This window comes from Phacochoerus africanus, chromosome 15 (genome assembly GCF_016906955.1).
Source record: "Phacochoerus africanus isolate WHEZ1 chromosome 15, ROS_Pafr_v1, whole genome shotgun sequence".
Classification (NCBI taxonomy): Eukaryota; Metazoa; Chordata; class Mammalia; order Artiodactyla; family Suidae; genus Phacochoerus; species Phacochoerus africanus.
Genome location: NC_062558.1, coordinates 41835597 through 41852777, shown reverse-complemented (window position 1 = coordinate 41852777; position 17181 = coordinate 41835597). Strand labels below are relative to the sequence as shown.

Here is a 17181-nt window from a genome sequence, read left to right as displayed (position 1 = left end):
TATATGGCAGAAAACGCCCACACCAACATTTCCTGATGTGATGGAAAGAGCCCCAGTCCCGCTGACTTGCCCCTGTGTCTGGCTGGGCCTCAGTTCACCCACCTGTAAAGTGGGATTTCTCTCCCCCAGTGGCTTTTTGGCTTCCAGCTTTGCCATTCCTGGTGGCATGCTGTCAGTGTTCATCAGTTCTTCACCAAAACTTTTGGCCCCCAGAGCCTACTCGGGCCCAGCCTCCCAAGTTGCCTGGTGACACAGCTACTGGGTGGTGAACCTCTAAGTCAGTGCCTGGCAGGTGGCCGTCTCCCTGCTTGAATCGCCCATTGCCCGGTTAAGAGCATAGGCTGCACGTACCTGATTCTGTGCCTGTGAAAACCCCACCAGGTGACAGCAAAGAGATTTTTCTTTTTGTTTTTACTTTTTAGAGCTGCACCCATGGCATATGGAAGTTCCCAGGCTCAGGGTCAAATCAGAGCTACAGCTGCTGGCCTGTACCACAGCCATGGCAACATGGAATCCAAGCGGTGTCTGCGACCTTACACCACAGCTCACAGCAATGCCAGATCCTTAACCCACTGAGCCAGGCCAGGGATCAAACCCACAACCTCATGGGTCCTAGTCGGATTTGTTTCTGCTGCACCACAACGGGAACTCCGAAGAGATTTTCCTCAAAGAGCTGGACACCCATCAGGCCCTGGCAGAACTGGGAGGGGAGATTAGCAGCAACATTTTGGAAGCTGGAAAGCAGATAAACAAGCAGCCACTAGCTTAACAGAACCCAGAGGAAGACAGCAGTGAGAAAAGCTGGGAACCTAGTAGATTGGTATCCCCCAAAGACGCAGGGATTGACAGCATTGGGTGCCTCTGCAGCAGGGGGTACCAGCATGAGAAGGACTGGGTGATACTCCCAGTCCACTCTCCGCTCTGTGTGATCTACCTCCACCCCAACAGAAGGCAGGTGGTTTGTTCTCTAGAAGAGGAAAAGCAGATGGTCTTTGGACTGGGGACTGATGGGCACAGTGGAGGGCATGGGGCCTATACCCCAAATTGGAGGAAGCGTCCTGTGTAGGTGCTGAATCTTGAAAGCTGGTCTGTCCCCAGACCTGTGCCAACAGCTCCCCTTCCTCCTCCCCTGCCCCCAGGATCCTGGCCAACCTTTAACATCCAGGGAGAAGACCCAGAGACTTCTTGCTGGTGGAACTGGACCAGCCAGGGAGGGTGACTCTAAAGATTCATGGGGCTCCCCAACACACAGCCCTCCCTGATCACCCTGTGTTGATCTCAGGGTCCAATAACCTTACCTCATGCTCAGTCCTTCTCATATGCCATCTAGTTCCTGCTCGTGGTCACAAAGAAGCAATCAAGGAGGTCTTGCCATGGTGCAGAGGGTTCAGAGTCCCGCTGCAGTGGCTTGGGATGGTTCAATCCCCAGCCCAGTGCAGTGGGTTAAAAGATCTGGCATTGTGGCAGCTGTGGTATAAGGTCACAGCTGTGGCTCAGATTCAGTCCCTGGCCTGGAAACATCCATATGCTGTGGGTGTGACCATAAAATTAAAAACAAAATACCCTCATCGGGGGCAGGGAGGGTGCTGTACACATAGGAGCAGGGTGACACAACAGAGAACATTTGCGGACCAACATCAAGGTCTTGGACATTAAAAACACTGTATTAGAAGTGAAAAACCTCCTCTGAATAGTTAGGAGATGAGGCTAAGGGCATCACCCAAAAGGGAGAAGAAAAGGGATAGAAAATAGAAGAGGGAAAAATACATAAAACTGTGGGCCAGTCCAGGAATTTCAACATCCTGATAAGATGACTTCTGGAAAGAATGGAGAGGGAAAAAAAAAGCGAAATCACCAAGGAAATATTTGAAGATAAATTCCGGGACTTCAATTTCCAGATTGAAGGAGTCTGACAGATTCCCAGCCTTACTGATGGGAGTTGACACATACCTCATGGCACATCCCCAAAATTGTTCCCTGAAATTGTAGAATGCTGGGGGAAAGAGGACATTCTGTGTTTCTGGCTATGAAAAGACAGGTCACCTACTAAAGGATCAAGAATCAGCGTGGCTCTGGTTCTGGCATTCTTGGAAGCCACAACAACAATGGCACAAGGCTTCCAAGATTCTAAAGGAGAAGGTTTCCCTCCTAGAATTCCATGCTCAGCCAAATGATCGAGTCCAATGTGAGGGAAGAAGGAAGACAGTTTTAGAACATGCAAGGTTGCAGAACATTTACTTCTTCAAACACCTTTTCTTAGAAAGCACTGAAGGATGTCTTCCACTGAAACAAGAGAGTAAACCAAAGAAGAGCAAGATATGGAGGAAGGGAAACGGAGTTGCAAGAAAACCAAAGGAAGTCTCCAGGGTGATGATGGCAAGGGAACCCATGGCAGCCAGAATCAAGACAGGCACGTTGGGGACATCATTGTCATGTGTCCTGCCATTGTGCCATCTTTTTAACTGGACAAAACTACTAGAGGATCTGCCCCGACCAAATAAGGACATCCATTGAGAAAGAGCAAGCCATGTGGTCCCCCAAATTTGGGATCAAACCCCGAGGAAAGGCAAAGGGAATCTTAAAGATGTCAGTGAAGGGAAGTCCTAGTTAACAGTTGTGTAGAGTTTTAGAGAACAGCGTGTGGATGAAAGGAGGGATGTCATCAGTGGAAAAATAATGGAATTGGTCAATTACCTTACATGTACTAAGAGGCTGAGGAGTGGGATAAGTTCGTGACAGGTGTAAGCAAAACCAAGTCAATGAAAAAACATTATTAACTCAGAAGGGTGGGGAAACAAAAAGAAAGGAACATCTGGTATACCACAACCCTCACCTGCGAATAATGATCCCAGACTTGCATAAAACCAAATACCAAGCTTACCAAATTGCAGCATACCTCTGTTGAGAGGTTGGGGAAGAGGAGCAGACGGGATGGCCACTTAAGGGCACTAATTCCGTATCTGTCAAGACAAGATGTTCCTAGATGGATGGTGTGGTAAATGGATGACTCACAAGATAATATATACATGTTGTTCTGATCCATGGGGATGTGTAAATGCCAGATAGAGTCAAACGTAATTTCCTCTGGACTTGGGTTCTGGAGGGGGAATGGGGCCAGAACCTTCTATTTGGTTGTTACCCATCTTTTTTTTGTGCTCATTTTTTTAAAAAAGTTGATCTACGTGTACAGAGAAGCACATGAAAGGTAGTATTTATTGCAGTCAAAATGCTATTTTGACTGCACCCGCTGCATACAGAAGTTCCTGGGCCAGGGATTAAATCCAAGCTAATCTGTGACCTAAGCCACAGCTGTGGCAATGCTGGATCCTTAACTCACAGTGCCATGCCAAAGATCAAACCAGCAATGCCACAGAGACAAGCCAGATCACTAACCTATTGTGCCACTGCGGGAACGCCAATACAATATTGCCTAATAATTGTAAAAGTATTAGAATGTGTGGGCTTCATCCCTCATCATGAACTTACCCCTCTGTTATAAGCTTTTTTACTATTGTTTGAATTCCTAAGTTATGAGCATATAAAGTAAGAAAGAATTGAAAATGAAAAATCTAAAGTTCCCACTATGGCTCAGTGGGCTAAGAACCTGACACTCCCCATGAGTAGGCAGGTTCGATCCCTGGCCTCTCAGTGGGTTAAGGATTCATCATTGCTGGAAGCTGCTTTGTGGTGTAGGTCACAGATACAACTTGGATCTGGCATTGCCATGGCTGTGGTGTGGGCTGGCAGCTCCAATTTGACCCCTCCGATTTAGCCTTTAGCTCTGATTTGACCTCTAGCCCAGGAACTTCCATGTGCTGCAGGTGCAGCCCTAAAAAGAAAAAAGAAAAAAAAAAAAGCAATCTAAACATCTAGCTTGGGGCAGGTCAGGGGGTTGCTTCTGCTTTATCTGTGCACTGGCCTCTTTTTTTTTTTTTTAACTGAAGTACAGTTAATTCACAATGTGTTAGTTTCAGGTATACAGCAAAGTGATTCAGTTATGTGCACGCGCACACACACACACACACACACACACACACACACACACACACACACACATTCTTTTCCAGTACAGGTTATTACAGGATATTGAGTAGAGTTCCCTGTGCTATACACAGCAGCCCTTGTTGTGAGCTGGGCTCTTAAGTCTCCTAGTCCAGTGCTTCAAGGTCCCCAGAGAGGGACTGCAAAGCAGCGGGGATCTGATGGGCTTCGGCTTCTCTGCCCATGTGGGTTTCCTAGGTGCCGGCGCCTGAGCCCCTCCCTAAGGGTCCCTGTCCTCCTTGCTCATGGGTCTGTCCTGTTTCCTGGCAGGCCCAGCATGTCGGGGTTCCATCTGGCAAGAAGAGAACAGAAGAAGCTGGACCTGCACAGGGACTTCACTGTGGCTTCCCCCGCCGAGTTTGTCACACGCTTTGGGGGGGATCGGGTCATCGAGAAGGTACAGATGGGGCCCAGCGCTCAGGGTAGGGTGGGCAAACCAGTCGCAGGCCCGCCTCTTTGTGAGCACTTGCTCAGCCTTCACGGCTTTGCATGAAGCAACATGTGTGTGACCCCCTGTGTCACAGAGGAGACGGGGGCCTCTGAGCAGGGAGGTGGGGGCTCCCACCGAGACCCGAGGGGCCTTTGTGCAGGGGCTCTTTCTGGGTTCCTGGGAGAGAAGCCTACAATGCACCCCTGCCATCCTGGACTCTGCAGCTCCTTCCAGGAGAGCAGACCAGGTCCTGGAATGACAGGGACGAAAGGAAAGCACTAAGATTGGCCCTTTGGGAAGGCTTTTCATGGCGTTTCCCATCCTCTGGGTAAGGCGCTGACTGTGTACCTTTTGATCATTCCTGTCATATTCATGGAGATGCGAGGACTCAGAGGTCTGCCTTGCTTGTCCAAAGTCACAGAGGTAGTGAGCGCTGGAGCCAGGATTTGAAATCAGGTCTGTTTGACTGGAAGGCTTTTTTCTTTTCCAGTTTACGTGAGGGCATTGTTGTTGTTAATAATAGCAGTAGTAGTAGTAATAGCAGCCGCAGTAGCAGTAGTAGTAAAAGCAGCAGCTCCAGTTTATTGAGGGTTGATTCTGGGCCAGGCATCCTGTTAATTGCTTTACATCATATATCTCATTGAACCATCCTCACAGTGTTGTTGCTGGGTATTATTTTACAGATGAGGAAACTGAGGCCCAGATGCAGGTCTCACAGCTGGTCAGCAGCGGAGCTGGGATTTGAACCCAGAACCCATGTCTGTGCCTCAGCATCATAAGTACAGCACTGAGCCATAGAGACTCACATAGGCTCCCAAACCCAGCTGCCACCAGTCTGGCTGTCTGAAAATATACCCTTCCCTCTTCTCCTCCATCCCAGACCCTCAGGGTCAGAATCTCCTGGGTGGGGATCCAGAAGCTGCCCGTTGCCACACTCCCTCTGGGACTGTGTTACGTCAGTCCAGCCAGTGGTCGTGTTCAGCCCTTAGGAGGGGAGAAGCTGGGTTGGCTCCAGAAGGCCTCAGGCCAGAACCGTGGCTTGTCCCCTCTGCTGGCCCTCTTGTGGGAAAGTTACAGCTGTGGAGACTAGAACAGCAAACTGGCCTGCGGCGGCTCCCTCCCTCAAGGGACTGGCAGAATGTGCTAGAACAGATGGGCCCCAGGGAAACTGGGCCATGCTGGGGTCACTGTAGTGTTAACCAAGCCTTGCTCTGGTGATAAGGTTGAGGAAGCTGAACCCCAGCTGTTTGGTCATCACTCCCTGGGAGGTATTTTTTTTTTTTTTTTTTGAAAGGGAGAAAGAATGCAGAACCCGCTGTGGCCACTTGAAGGATGTGATATCTGGGCTCAGATTCCCCTCTAGTAAAATAGAGACGATCATATCCCGAATCTCCAATGAGACTTGTCCTTCATGGCTGTCATGGAGATTAGTCAGTGGTGGAAGGACTTGCCATAGAAGTCAGAGCTTTGAAGCCCTATGCCTGATTTTTTTTTTTTTTTCCCAACAAGAAACCTACAGCTTGGTTTGATTTCTTAGAGACCAAGCCAGGAGTGTGACCAGGCTGAGCTCCTCATGTGAAGATGGAGCTCAGAGAGGGAAGGGATCTGCCTAATGCTGCGCAGCAAGTTCACAACCCAGTGAGATTCCAAACCAGGACCCCTTCGTTGCTGGGGACAGCCAGCATCACTGCCTTTTCCCCTTCCCAAATCTGGGACATTTAACCTTCTGGATGCAGAGGCAGCCATGGGGAATGGAGCACAGCTCATACTGTGGAGGTCTTATGAGTCCCAGCTCTGCCACTTACTAGCTGTGTGACCTTGGGCAAGTGTCTTAACTCCTATGAGTTTCAATGTATTTAACTCCAGTAGAGATAATGATATGATCTCTTTCAAAGGGCTACTGTGAGGATGAAATGAAATAATGTTGGTGAAATACATTGTACTGTAGCTTGGTACATAACAGACACTCAAAAAAGTGTTCTGTGAACATGATGGTGCCAAAGAGAGGAATAAAAAATCATTAATCCATCCGGCCATCATCCCATTATTCATTCAGTCATCCTCCATCTATCCATCCATTCCATTATTCATTTGAGCATCCATTCAACCATCCTTCTATCCACCCATCCCATCATCCATCCATCCATTGGCTCATCCATTCATGCAGCCAGCAGACTTTGAGTACCTGCTCTGTGCTGGGCTGAGTGGCGTAGAACTCCAAAGAGATACCGTGGGAAGCTTGCAGAGGTAAGATGAACCCCAGGGTAGCACGCAGCCTTCAGCACAGGTAGGTGTGCAGCTCTGGCCCCTTGCTTGTTTTCCCTGTCCAGGTGCTCATCGCCAACAATGGCATCGCTGCTGTGAAGTGCATGCGCTCCATCCGCAGGTGGGCCTACGAGATGTTCCGAAATGAGCGGGCCATCCGGTTTGTAGTCATGGTAACCCCTGAGGACCTCAAGGCCAATGCAGGTACTTGGGTCCTGCCACACCCCAACCTTACCTACCCTCATCTCCTCTACCCTACTTAGGCCAAGTCCATCCTGGACCCCAAACTCTGTTGCAGGATACCTCTGCTGAATCTGTATTTGTTTCCTTTTCCTTTGTTGTTGTTGTTGCATCCATGGCCTATGGAAGTTGCTGGACCAGGGATCAAACCCATGCTACAGCAGCAACCCAAGCTGCTGCAGTAACAACGCCACATCTTTAACCTACTGCACTACAACAGAATTCCTGATTCTCACTTTTCACAGTTCGAAACAGTGCCCCGTGACACTCTTTTATATTAGTCTTTGGCCTTGTTGATCAGTGCTTTTTTAAAAAATTTATTTTATTGACGTAGAGTTGATTTACAACATTGTGTTAATTTCTATTATACAGCAAAGTGAGTCAGTTATGCATATGTACATACACATTATTTTTCATGTTCTTTTTCATTATGGTTTATCAAAGGATATTGAATATAGTTCCCTGTGCTATATAGTAGGACCTTGTTATTTATCCATTCTATATCTAATAGTTTGCATCTGCTCATTCCGGACTCCCAATCCATCTCTTTCCCACTCCCCTTCCTCCTTGGCAACCACAAGTCTGTTCTCTTTGTGAGTCTGTTTCTGTTTTGTGATGAGTGTTTTGTTTTTTTTAAATTAGTTTTTTAGAACATATTCCTAGAAGTGGGATTTCTGGTTTTAAAGAGCATGAATATTTTAAAATCATAACATTGTGTTATATTCAGTCTTGAAAATGGAGAAAATCCTATTGCATGTTACAACATGGATAAACCTTGAGGGCATTATGCTAAGTGATATAAGCTAGTCACAAAAAATACTAGACATTTCCACTTTTATGAGGTCCCTAGAGTATTCAGACTCAGAGAGACGGAAAGTAGAACGGTGGTTGCCAGAGGCTTTGGGGAGGGGGAAGGGGAGTTATTCTTTCATGGGTACGGAGTTTGAGATGCGGGAGATGAAAAAGTTCTAGAGATCTTTTCCACAGCAATGTCAATATACTTGACACTAGGGGGCTGGGCACTTAAAAAAGTGATGAAGATGGTAAATTTATGTTTTTTTTTTTACCATGATAAAAAACAAACGTTGTGTTGTTTAATGGCAAAACCGTTTGAAGATAAACTTGAAGAATTTTGAAAACCTACCTCTGATCTGAATATCTTGATAGTTTGTTCCTTTTTTGTTGTTGCCTTCCAGCCTTTATCCAGACCCAGATATATTTTCACACAGTTAAAGTCATATTTGGTTTTCTTCAAAGTATCATATATGTTTGTCCACTGTTGCCCTAGAATCGTCATGGTTATCCTTTCAGTGGCTGCGTGTGGTGGCGTCCTACAGGTGTCCTGCCCTCAACTTCTGACCCTCAATCCTTTTCTCCTCTGCTCTCCTGTTTTTGTTTTTGCTTTTCTTTGCATGGCCACACCTGCAGCATGTGGAAGTTCCCAGGCTAGGGGTTTAATCAGAGCTGTAGCTGCTGACCTCTGCCACAGCCACATCAGATCTGTGATCTACACTGCAGCTTGTGGCAACGCTGAATCCTAACCCACTGAGTGAGGCCAGGGATCGAACCTACATCCTCCCAGAGACAATGTTGTGTTCTTAACCCACTGAGACACAGTGGGAACTCCTGCTCTCCTGTTTAATTCCAGAGTATATCAAGATGGCAGATCAGTATGTCCCTGTCCCAGGAGGGCCCAACAACAACAATTATGCCAATGTGGAGCTAATTGTGGACATTGCCAAGAGGATCCCTGTGCAGGTAAGTCGGACGAGGTGCCCCAGTCTGCCCACAGGATGACGACCTGAGCTCTGGAGCAACCTGATTCTGCATAGTGGGAGGGATGGGGGAGCCAAGTCCTAGGAGACTCTGAAATCCAGGGTTGATAGGACCCAGCCCAGAGCTTTTGGGGTGAGATGGGAGGTGGGTTCTTGAAGGAAGACTTTTGTTCATGCCTCTCTGTGTTTGCAGGCAGTGTGGGCTGGCTGGGGCCATGCTTCTGAAAACCCCAAACTTCCGGAGCTCCTGCACAAGCACGAGATTGCTTTCTTAGGTAGAGTGTGTCTGCATCACATAGGTGGGGACTGGGAGGTTGATGGCCTGCTTAGTGTGTCATAGCCGTGTACGGAGGGACCAGCTTGATATTCCTGCATCACGCTTTCCCGGTCAACAGCAAGCAAGTACAGGGGTGGGAGGGCCCATGGGTAGGTCAGCCAGCCCAGGGAAAGAAGGGCCATTACCATGGTTACCACAGCAGACTGATGCTGGGGCAGACAGAACACTCTGCTGGTGTTCCTGCTGGTATCGAGATACCAGCCATGTTCAGATTTCTAACTAGCTTTAGAACCCTTTCTGATAAGGCCACACCTTTGCTTGGGCTGTTCTCAGGCCTTTGGAATGTCCTCGGCCCCTGGGCCCAGAGCCCCTCATCTCTACTACTAATTAGGTAAAATGATCCGTATTGTCTGTAGCATCTGTTTGTTTCAGGATTCATATTTGTATTTGGAAACTTTGCTCAATTATGCTGTTCATCATCCTTGTGTGTGATGGGGGTCATTTCTTATTCCCCATAAGTCGCTGTTGCTGCTCCTTCACCTCTGGGCCCACAACACAGACTTGTGTATAAAGCAGTTCAGTGTTAAGTCCATACGTGATAGCCACCCGAGGGTCTGCCTGGCCATCTGTGCTCACTGACACGTTCTTTGTTCAGGGCCTCTTACTGGCTGTCACAGTAGCATTTTTAACTCTGGAGGTTGATGGTACAGTCCCAGAGCCAGCCAGTTATAGCTCGCAGATAAAATCTGGCCCGCTGCCTGCTTTTGTAAATAAAGTTTTATTGAAACACAGCCCTGCGCATTCATTGGTGTACTGCCTATGGCTCATTATAGAAAACATTTGCTAACCTCTGGTCTAATGTTTTGAGGTGCTGGCTTGCCCTCTTGGTCTAGCTTTTTGCTAGTGAATTTTGTGTAGGCCACACAGCTCAAGTTGTAACTCAGGTTTACAATCCACATGTGTTGAAAGTTGACTGATGAAGTAGCAGGCTAACGATTTTTTTTTTTTTTCTTTCCTGGCTTGATGTTAATTCCTTGAAAGCTGGGACCTGGGTACTTTTCTTTGTGCACTTGGTGGGCATCCGGCTTCCAGGATCTTGTGGCTAACTCTGACGTGATTCTGCTTCCGCCTTGCCTCCCCCACCTCCAGGTCCTCCCAGTGAGGCCATGTGGGCCCTGGGAGACAAGATTGCCTCCACCATTGTGGCCCAGACCCTGAAGATCCCAACATTGCCCTGGAGCGGAAGTGGTAAGAGGCCCTGAACTTGACTTTGGGGGAACTCCTCGTCCCAGTCTTGCCAATGTGAAGTGAGGAGTGACAGGAGTATGTGTTTCTCATTTTTTCACTTAAAAAATTGAAATGATCAAGAAAGCTATCATTGCAGACAACCTAGAAAATATGAGAAGTACAAATAAGAAGTAGGAATTGTTTATAATCCAATTTTGACCATTGGTTACATTGTTATGTTGTTCCAACCTTTTTTCTAAGCACAAGCCAGAGCTCTTATATTTAGTAGTTTGTGACTTGATTTTTCTCACTGATCTGTGTCCATAAATACACTTTGTAACATTTAAAATACCTGCATAGGGGTTCCTGTTTTGGCTCAGCAGTAACCTGACTAGTATCCATGAGGATGAGGGTTTGATCCTGGCCTCGCTCCATAGGTTAAGGATCCAGTGTTGCCCTGAGCTGTGGTGCATATGCAGACACAGTTTGGATCTGGCATTGCTGTGGCAGTTGTGTAGGCTAGCAGCTGCAGCTCTGATTCAGCCCCTAGCCTGGGAACTTCTATATGCCATGGGTGCGGCCCTAAAAAGACAAAAAAATAAAAAATAAGATAAAATACCTGCATAGGCTTGTAGATGTACCATAATTTACTTACTAGTCTTCTATAGTTATACATTTAATTCCAATTAATTTTTCTCTAATTTTGAAAATATTAAAAGCCTCAATCTTGTAGCTAACTCTCCATGTACATTTTAATTATTTCCTTAGGATAAATTCATTAAAGTGGAATTTCTAAAATAAACAAGAAAATATCTCAAGAGTTTCTTAACTATTTGATTTTTTTTTCCTCCAAAGATTGAATTTTAAATTTGGAATGAATAGTTTGTTTCTGGTTGGTTCGTTTGTCTTAAAAAAATCTTCACAGGGTTTTGGGAAGTAGTGATTCATATGCAGATGACTGCATAGGCTCGAGTTGGGATTTTTTGTTGGGATTCATGTTAATATGGCTGTTTGTGGGAGACTTGGTCTGAATCTGAATTCTCTTAAGCTTGATTTCCATTCAGGGTTGAGTCAGTCCTTAAGGAAATTAAAATCCACAATGGAAGCTGAAGGACTGTGTCTTTTTACAATATTTTTTCCCCTTTTTTTTGGCTGGCCCAAGGCATATGGAGTTCCCTGGCCAGGGATCAGATCAGAGCCGCAGTTGTAACCTAAGCTGCAGCTGTGGCAATGCTGGATCCTAAACCCACTGTGCCAGGCCGGGGATCGAACCTGGGTCCCAGTGCTCCCAAGACTCCACCGATTTGCTTGCACCATGACAGGAACTCTGAAGGACGGTGTCTGTATTCTGTTGGTCCAGAGTGGCTTTGGTGGGAAGTGGCCCCGTGTTCCTCTGTTGTGTCTGGGCTGTTCTTGGGAAGATTCAGTGTTCTTTGTGACCCCCCAGGTCTGACAGTGGAGTGGACAGAAGACAGTCTACAGCAGGGACAAAGGATCAGTGTCCCACAGTGCATTTATGAGGAAGGTTGCGTGAAAGATGTAGATGAGGGCTTGGAGGTAAATGCAGATCCTGGGGGGCCCAGGTGACAGAGCCTTCTCATCATGGTGGTGGCAGCAGAAACCATCCAACCTCTAAAGAGGGCTGTTTGTCCTTTGCCCACAGGCAGCAGAAAAAATTGGTTATCCCTTGATGATCAAAGCTTCTGAAGGTGGTGGAGGGAAAGGAATACGGAAGGCCGAGACCGCCGAGGACTTCCCAATCCTTTTCAGACAGGTGAGCTTTTTGGGCTGTGTACTTTTCTCCGGGTTGTTGGAAGTTGTGTTTATGCCATTGTTGGCCATCAGATTCTTTCCACTAATAGTATTGTGTCACCATCAAGAGGGCATTTGCAGGAGCTAGAATATGCTATGTTGTGTGGCAAAGCAAATGCGTACATTTTTACCTGTTTGCATTGATCTGTACACTCTGTCCTTAGCTGTTCGATTCTATGAATCAGTGTGTCTATAAATGATTTCAGAGGTATCTGTTTGGGAGCATATCTGTAACTGTGTTTTTCTCAAGAGATGGGATATTTTGTAGATGTTAGCAGTTGCGATATTTTTAATGTTTCTAGATGATCGATTATTATTGTTGGAATGAAACATATATTTACTTATTTGTAGCTGGATTTCCACTTTTTTCTTTGGCCGCACCCACAAAAAGTTCCTGGGTCAGTGATTGAACCCACACCATGGCAGTAACCAGAGCCACAGTGATGATAAGGCCAGGTCCCTAACCTGCTGAGCCACCAGGGAACTCCTGGGTTTTAAAACATTGTTGTTCGCAATGTTCATAAAAATTTATGCTGATGGTCAGTATTTAACCCAAGTATTTAAATATTTCTAGGTTTTCTTCTGGACCTTGCTCACATGAATATTTTATTTCATTTAGTTAATTTATTTTTTGTTTAATTTTAATTTTTTTATTGAAGTACATGTGATTTACAATGTTTTAGGTATAAAGCAAAATGATTTAGTTGTATGTATATATCTGCTCTTTTTCAGGTCCGTTTCCATTATAGGTACTTCCAGGATATTCACATGTAGATTTTATTTATTTATTTATTTATTTATTTATTTATTTATTTATTTTTGTCTTTTTGCCTTTTCTAGGGCCGCTCCTGAAGCATATGGAGGTTCCCAGGCTAGTGGCCTAATCAGAGCTGTAGCCGCTGGCCTACACCACAGCCACAGCAATGCAGGATCTGAGCTGCATCTGCAACCCACACCACAGCTCACGGCAATGCTGGATCCTTAATCCACTGAGCAAGGCCAGGGATTGAACCCGAAACCTCATAGTTCCTAGTTGGATTCATTAACCATTGCGCCATGACGGAAACTCCCAGAGAAGTTTTTAATTCACAGCAAAATTGAGTGGAAAGGACAGAGTTTTTCCATAGACCTTCCTACCCCCTCCCCCATGCACAGCCTCCCCCAAGCTTGCTTTTTTAAAATTTTTGTTTTTCTGTTTTGGGCCACTCCCATGGCATGCACAAGTTCCCTCGCCAGGGATCAAACCCATGTCACAGCAGTGACAACACTGAATCCTTTAACCACTAGGCTACTAGGGACTTCTCCAAGCTTGCTTTTTTTTTCAACTGCATGAGTGCAGTATGGAAAAAAAAAATGTTCTCTGTGTCAACATTCAGACAATTCAGTGATATGTTAAGAGTTAAAAGGGAAAGGTCGCTTTTCACAACATCACCTCTCAACCCCTCCTCCCTTCTCAGCTATAGTCCCTGTTAGCTACTGGCTTTCTTTCTGGTACTTTTACTGTAGTATATACATTTACATAGACATGCATATAATTCTGTTTCATTATTTTTCACATAAGTGGGATCATCCCATATGTTATTGCAACTTGCTTTTTAAAAATTTATCTTGGAAATCATTCCATGTGAACAGTTCTTTTTACTTCATCTTTAAGAATCTCTGGACAGCATGCCTATAAGACAATGCCTTTCAGCTATTAAAAGAAGGGAGTGAGTTGGTCTGTAGCTTCCACTGAGGAAAGCTGGCTAAGAGAGGGAATTAAGTAGGAGGAGGAGAAGGCTACAGAGTAGTGTGTTTTGGTTTTGTTTTTGTTTAAAGAAACGTTGTCTCTATGCAGACCTTAAAGGAAAACCAATTTGTACCCAACTCTTTTGTTTGTTGTTTTTTTTGTATCCAACTCTTTTTTAAAATCTATTTTGTTTGTTCCTTTCAGCAGCAAACCTTGATGTGGGTTCTCTGTTCCCAGACCAGGGATTGAACCCAGGCTGCAGTGGTGGAAGCACCAAGTCCTAACCCCTAGACCACCAGGGAACTCCTGTACCCAACTGTTTCTTTTTTTTAGGGCCACACCTGCGGCATATGATAGTTCCCAGGCTAGGGGTGGGATTGGAGCTGCAGCTGCTGGCCTACACCACAGCCATGGCAGTGCCATGATCTATGCCACAGATTTTGACAATGATGGATCCTTAACCCACAGAGTAAGGCCAGGGATCGAACCTGCATCCTCATGGATACTAGTTAGGTTCTTAATCTGCTGAGTCACAACAGAAACTCCCTTCTGTACCCAACTCTTTTTTTTATATATAAATATATATATATCTTTATTTATTTAATTTTTTTTTAATTTTTAGGGCTGCATCTGCAGCATATGGAGTTTCCCAGGCTAGGGGTTGAATCAGAGCTGTAGCCACCGGCCACAGCCACAGCCACAGCCATGCCAGATCCAAGCTGCGTCTGCAAACTACACCACAGCTCATGGCCACGCCAGATCCTTATCTCACTGAACGAGGCCAGGGATTGAACCTGTGTCCTCATGGATACTAGTCAGATTCATTTCCACTGAGCTATGATGGGAACTCCTGTACCCAACTCTTAATAGCTCATTTTCTCTAGGAGATGGGGTTGTGGGAAAATTTCACTTTCTCTGTTATATATTTTCATAATATTTGACCTAAAACCAACTAGAATGTAATGTCTTTGAAAGAGGTGAAACCGAAATGTCAGGAAAATCATGGGCATCATTGCCATCATCTCGTGCCTGCTTTGGATAACTTCCTGCTCCAGCCCTGGTTCCCCAGGGAAGAGCCAGCCACCCTGCCATCCCCCCAGGTGCAGAGCGAGATCCCTGGCTCCCCGGTCTTTCTCATGAAGCTGGCCCAGCACGCCCATCACCTGGAGGTCCAGATCCTCGCCGACCAGTATGGAAACGCCGTGTCCCTGTTTGGGCGTGACTGTTCCATCCAGCGGAGGCATCAGAAGATCATAGAGGAGGCGCCAGCCACCATCGCCACGCCAGCCGTGTTTGAGTTCATGGAGCAGGTGGGTTTTGCAGAGGTGGGGGACAGTTGCAGGGGGGAGGCGTCTCTGCTCAGAGCCAGTAAGAGCGCTCAACCGTCCGAGTGGCCACAGGAGAGTAGGTGTCCCAGGAGAGACCAGGCAGGGGGTGCCCATCGTGGAGATGATTTCAGCCTTGGGTTTAAAATAATTTCTGCATGGCAGGTCCTCAGCCTGCGTGTGGTGAGGGAACTAGTACCCTTTCCCCCCACCCCTGAGAAAACTGCTGGAAACCCTTCGGTCCCATCTCTCTGCAGTGTGCTGTGCGCCTGGCCAAGACTGTGGGCTACGTGAGCACAGGGACAGTTGAATACCTCTACAGCCAGGATGGCAGCTTCCACTTCTTGGAGCTGAATCCCCGCCTGCAGGTGGAACATCCCTGCACGGAAATGATCGCTGATGTCAACCTGCCGGCTGCCCAGCTACAGGCAAGGAAACGGGCCCTGGGACTGCTTCTGCCCAGAGCGGGATCCCCAGTCTAATCTGACTTCCCTGCCCGTCTCTTGGCTGGTGTCCTGGGCAGTGACTGTTTTAGTATGTGGGTAGCGCGAAGGGCCATGCAGGCTGAGAAACCTTAGTTAAGTTTGTCACCTTTGGCTGTATGGCCTTTGGAGAAACTGGCAGAAACTGTGGACCTTCTCCCTGGGAAAATCTATTTTATACAATTTCACAGTATTTGCCGACCCCCAGTACTCATTCATACACCTCTTTTTTCATTTGCCTTCTCCCATGGAGTCCTTTGAAACATTTCCCTCCACCCCAATTTCTCCTCCATGAAGAATTTTTTAGCTTTCCTTTTTATTAAAGAAGTTTTTTTCCTTAAAAATTTTATTATAGTTGATTTACAGTGTTCTGTAAATTTCTGCTGTACAGCAAAGTGACCCAGTCATACATATATATATATAATTTTTCTCATATTATCTGCCATCATGTTTTATCACAAGTGATTGGATATAGTTCCCTGTGCTGCACAGCAGGACCTCATTGCTTATCCATTCTAAATGTAATTGTTTCCTCCATGAAATTAAAAAAAAATTAAAAATTTATTGAATCGTAGTTGACTTCCAATGTTATCTTAGTTTCAGATGTATGGCAAAGTGATTCAGCTACACACATATATGTAGATGTACATATTTTTTACATTCCCTTTCATTATAGGTTATTACAAGATATTGAATATCATTCCCTATGCTATACAGTAGGTCCTTGTTGATTATATATTTTATATATAGTAGTATGTATTTTTTTATTTTATTTTTGATTTTATTTATTTATTTATTTTTGTCTTTTGTTGTTGTTGTTATTGTTGTTGTTGTTGTTGTTGTTGTTGTTGCTATTTCTTGGGCCGCTCCCTCGGCATATGGAGGTTCCCAGGCTAGGGGTTGAATCGGAGCTGTAGCCACCGGCCTACACCAGAGCCACAGCAACACAAGATCCGAGCCGCGTCTGCAACCTACACCACAGCTCACGGCAATGCCGGATCATTAACCCACTGAGCAAGGGCAGGGACCGAACCCGCAACCTCATGGTTCCTAGTTGGATTCGTTAACCACTGCGCCACGACGGGAACTCCCAGTAGTATGTATATTTCAATCCCAATCTCCTAATTTATACCTCTTCACCTTTGCTGACTATAAATTTGTTTTCTTTGTTTGTGAGTCTATTTCTGTTTTGTAAATAAGGTCATTTGCATCCTTTTTTTAGATGCCACATGTAAGCAACATCATAATGATATTTGCCTTTCTCTGTCTGGCTTACTTCACTTCGTAGGGCAGTCTCTAGGCACATCCATGTTGTTGCTCATGAAATGTTAGTATCACAGATGCACTATTTATCTGGGTACCGTAAATCTGGCTGTGCTTTATACAGGCCTATCTTGTTTTATTGCACTTCTCTTTATTGCATTTTTTAAAAATTGCTGCATTGAGCAAGTCTAATGGTGCCATTTCCCCAGCAGCATATGCTTATTTCATGTCCATGTCACATTTTGATAATTCTTGTAATATTTCGAATCCTCCACCAGTAAAAACATTGATTCTCTGAAGGCTCAGGTGATGATT

General features: G+C 45.8%; 1 protein-coding gene across 2 annotated transcripts in view; it reads left to right on the top strand.

The window, feature by feature from the left end:
• Nucleotides 1-17181, top strand: part of ACACB (acetyl-CoA carboxylase beta) — a 109490-nt gene that overhangs the window by 23031 nt on the left and 69278 nt on the right. For both annotated transcript variants that reach the window (XM_047760277.1, XM_047760278.1), the window contains 9 exons: nt 4312-4438; nt 6802-6940; nt 8625-8734; nt 8945-9026; nt 10178-10276; nt 11703-11812; nt 11919-12029; nt 14897-15106; nt 15379-15549. In XM_047760277.1, the coding sequence (XP_047616233.1) occupies nt 4312-4438; nt 6802-6940; nt 8625-8734; nt 8945-9026; nt 10178-10276; nt 11703-11812; nt 11919-12029; nt 14897-15106; nt 15379-15549 (1159 nt within the window). The remainder of the gene's footprint in view (nt 1-4311; nt 4439-6801; nt 6941-8624; nt 8735-8944; nt 9027-10177; nt 10277-11702; nt 11813-11918; nt 12030-14896; nt 15107-15378; nt 15550-17181) is intronic.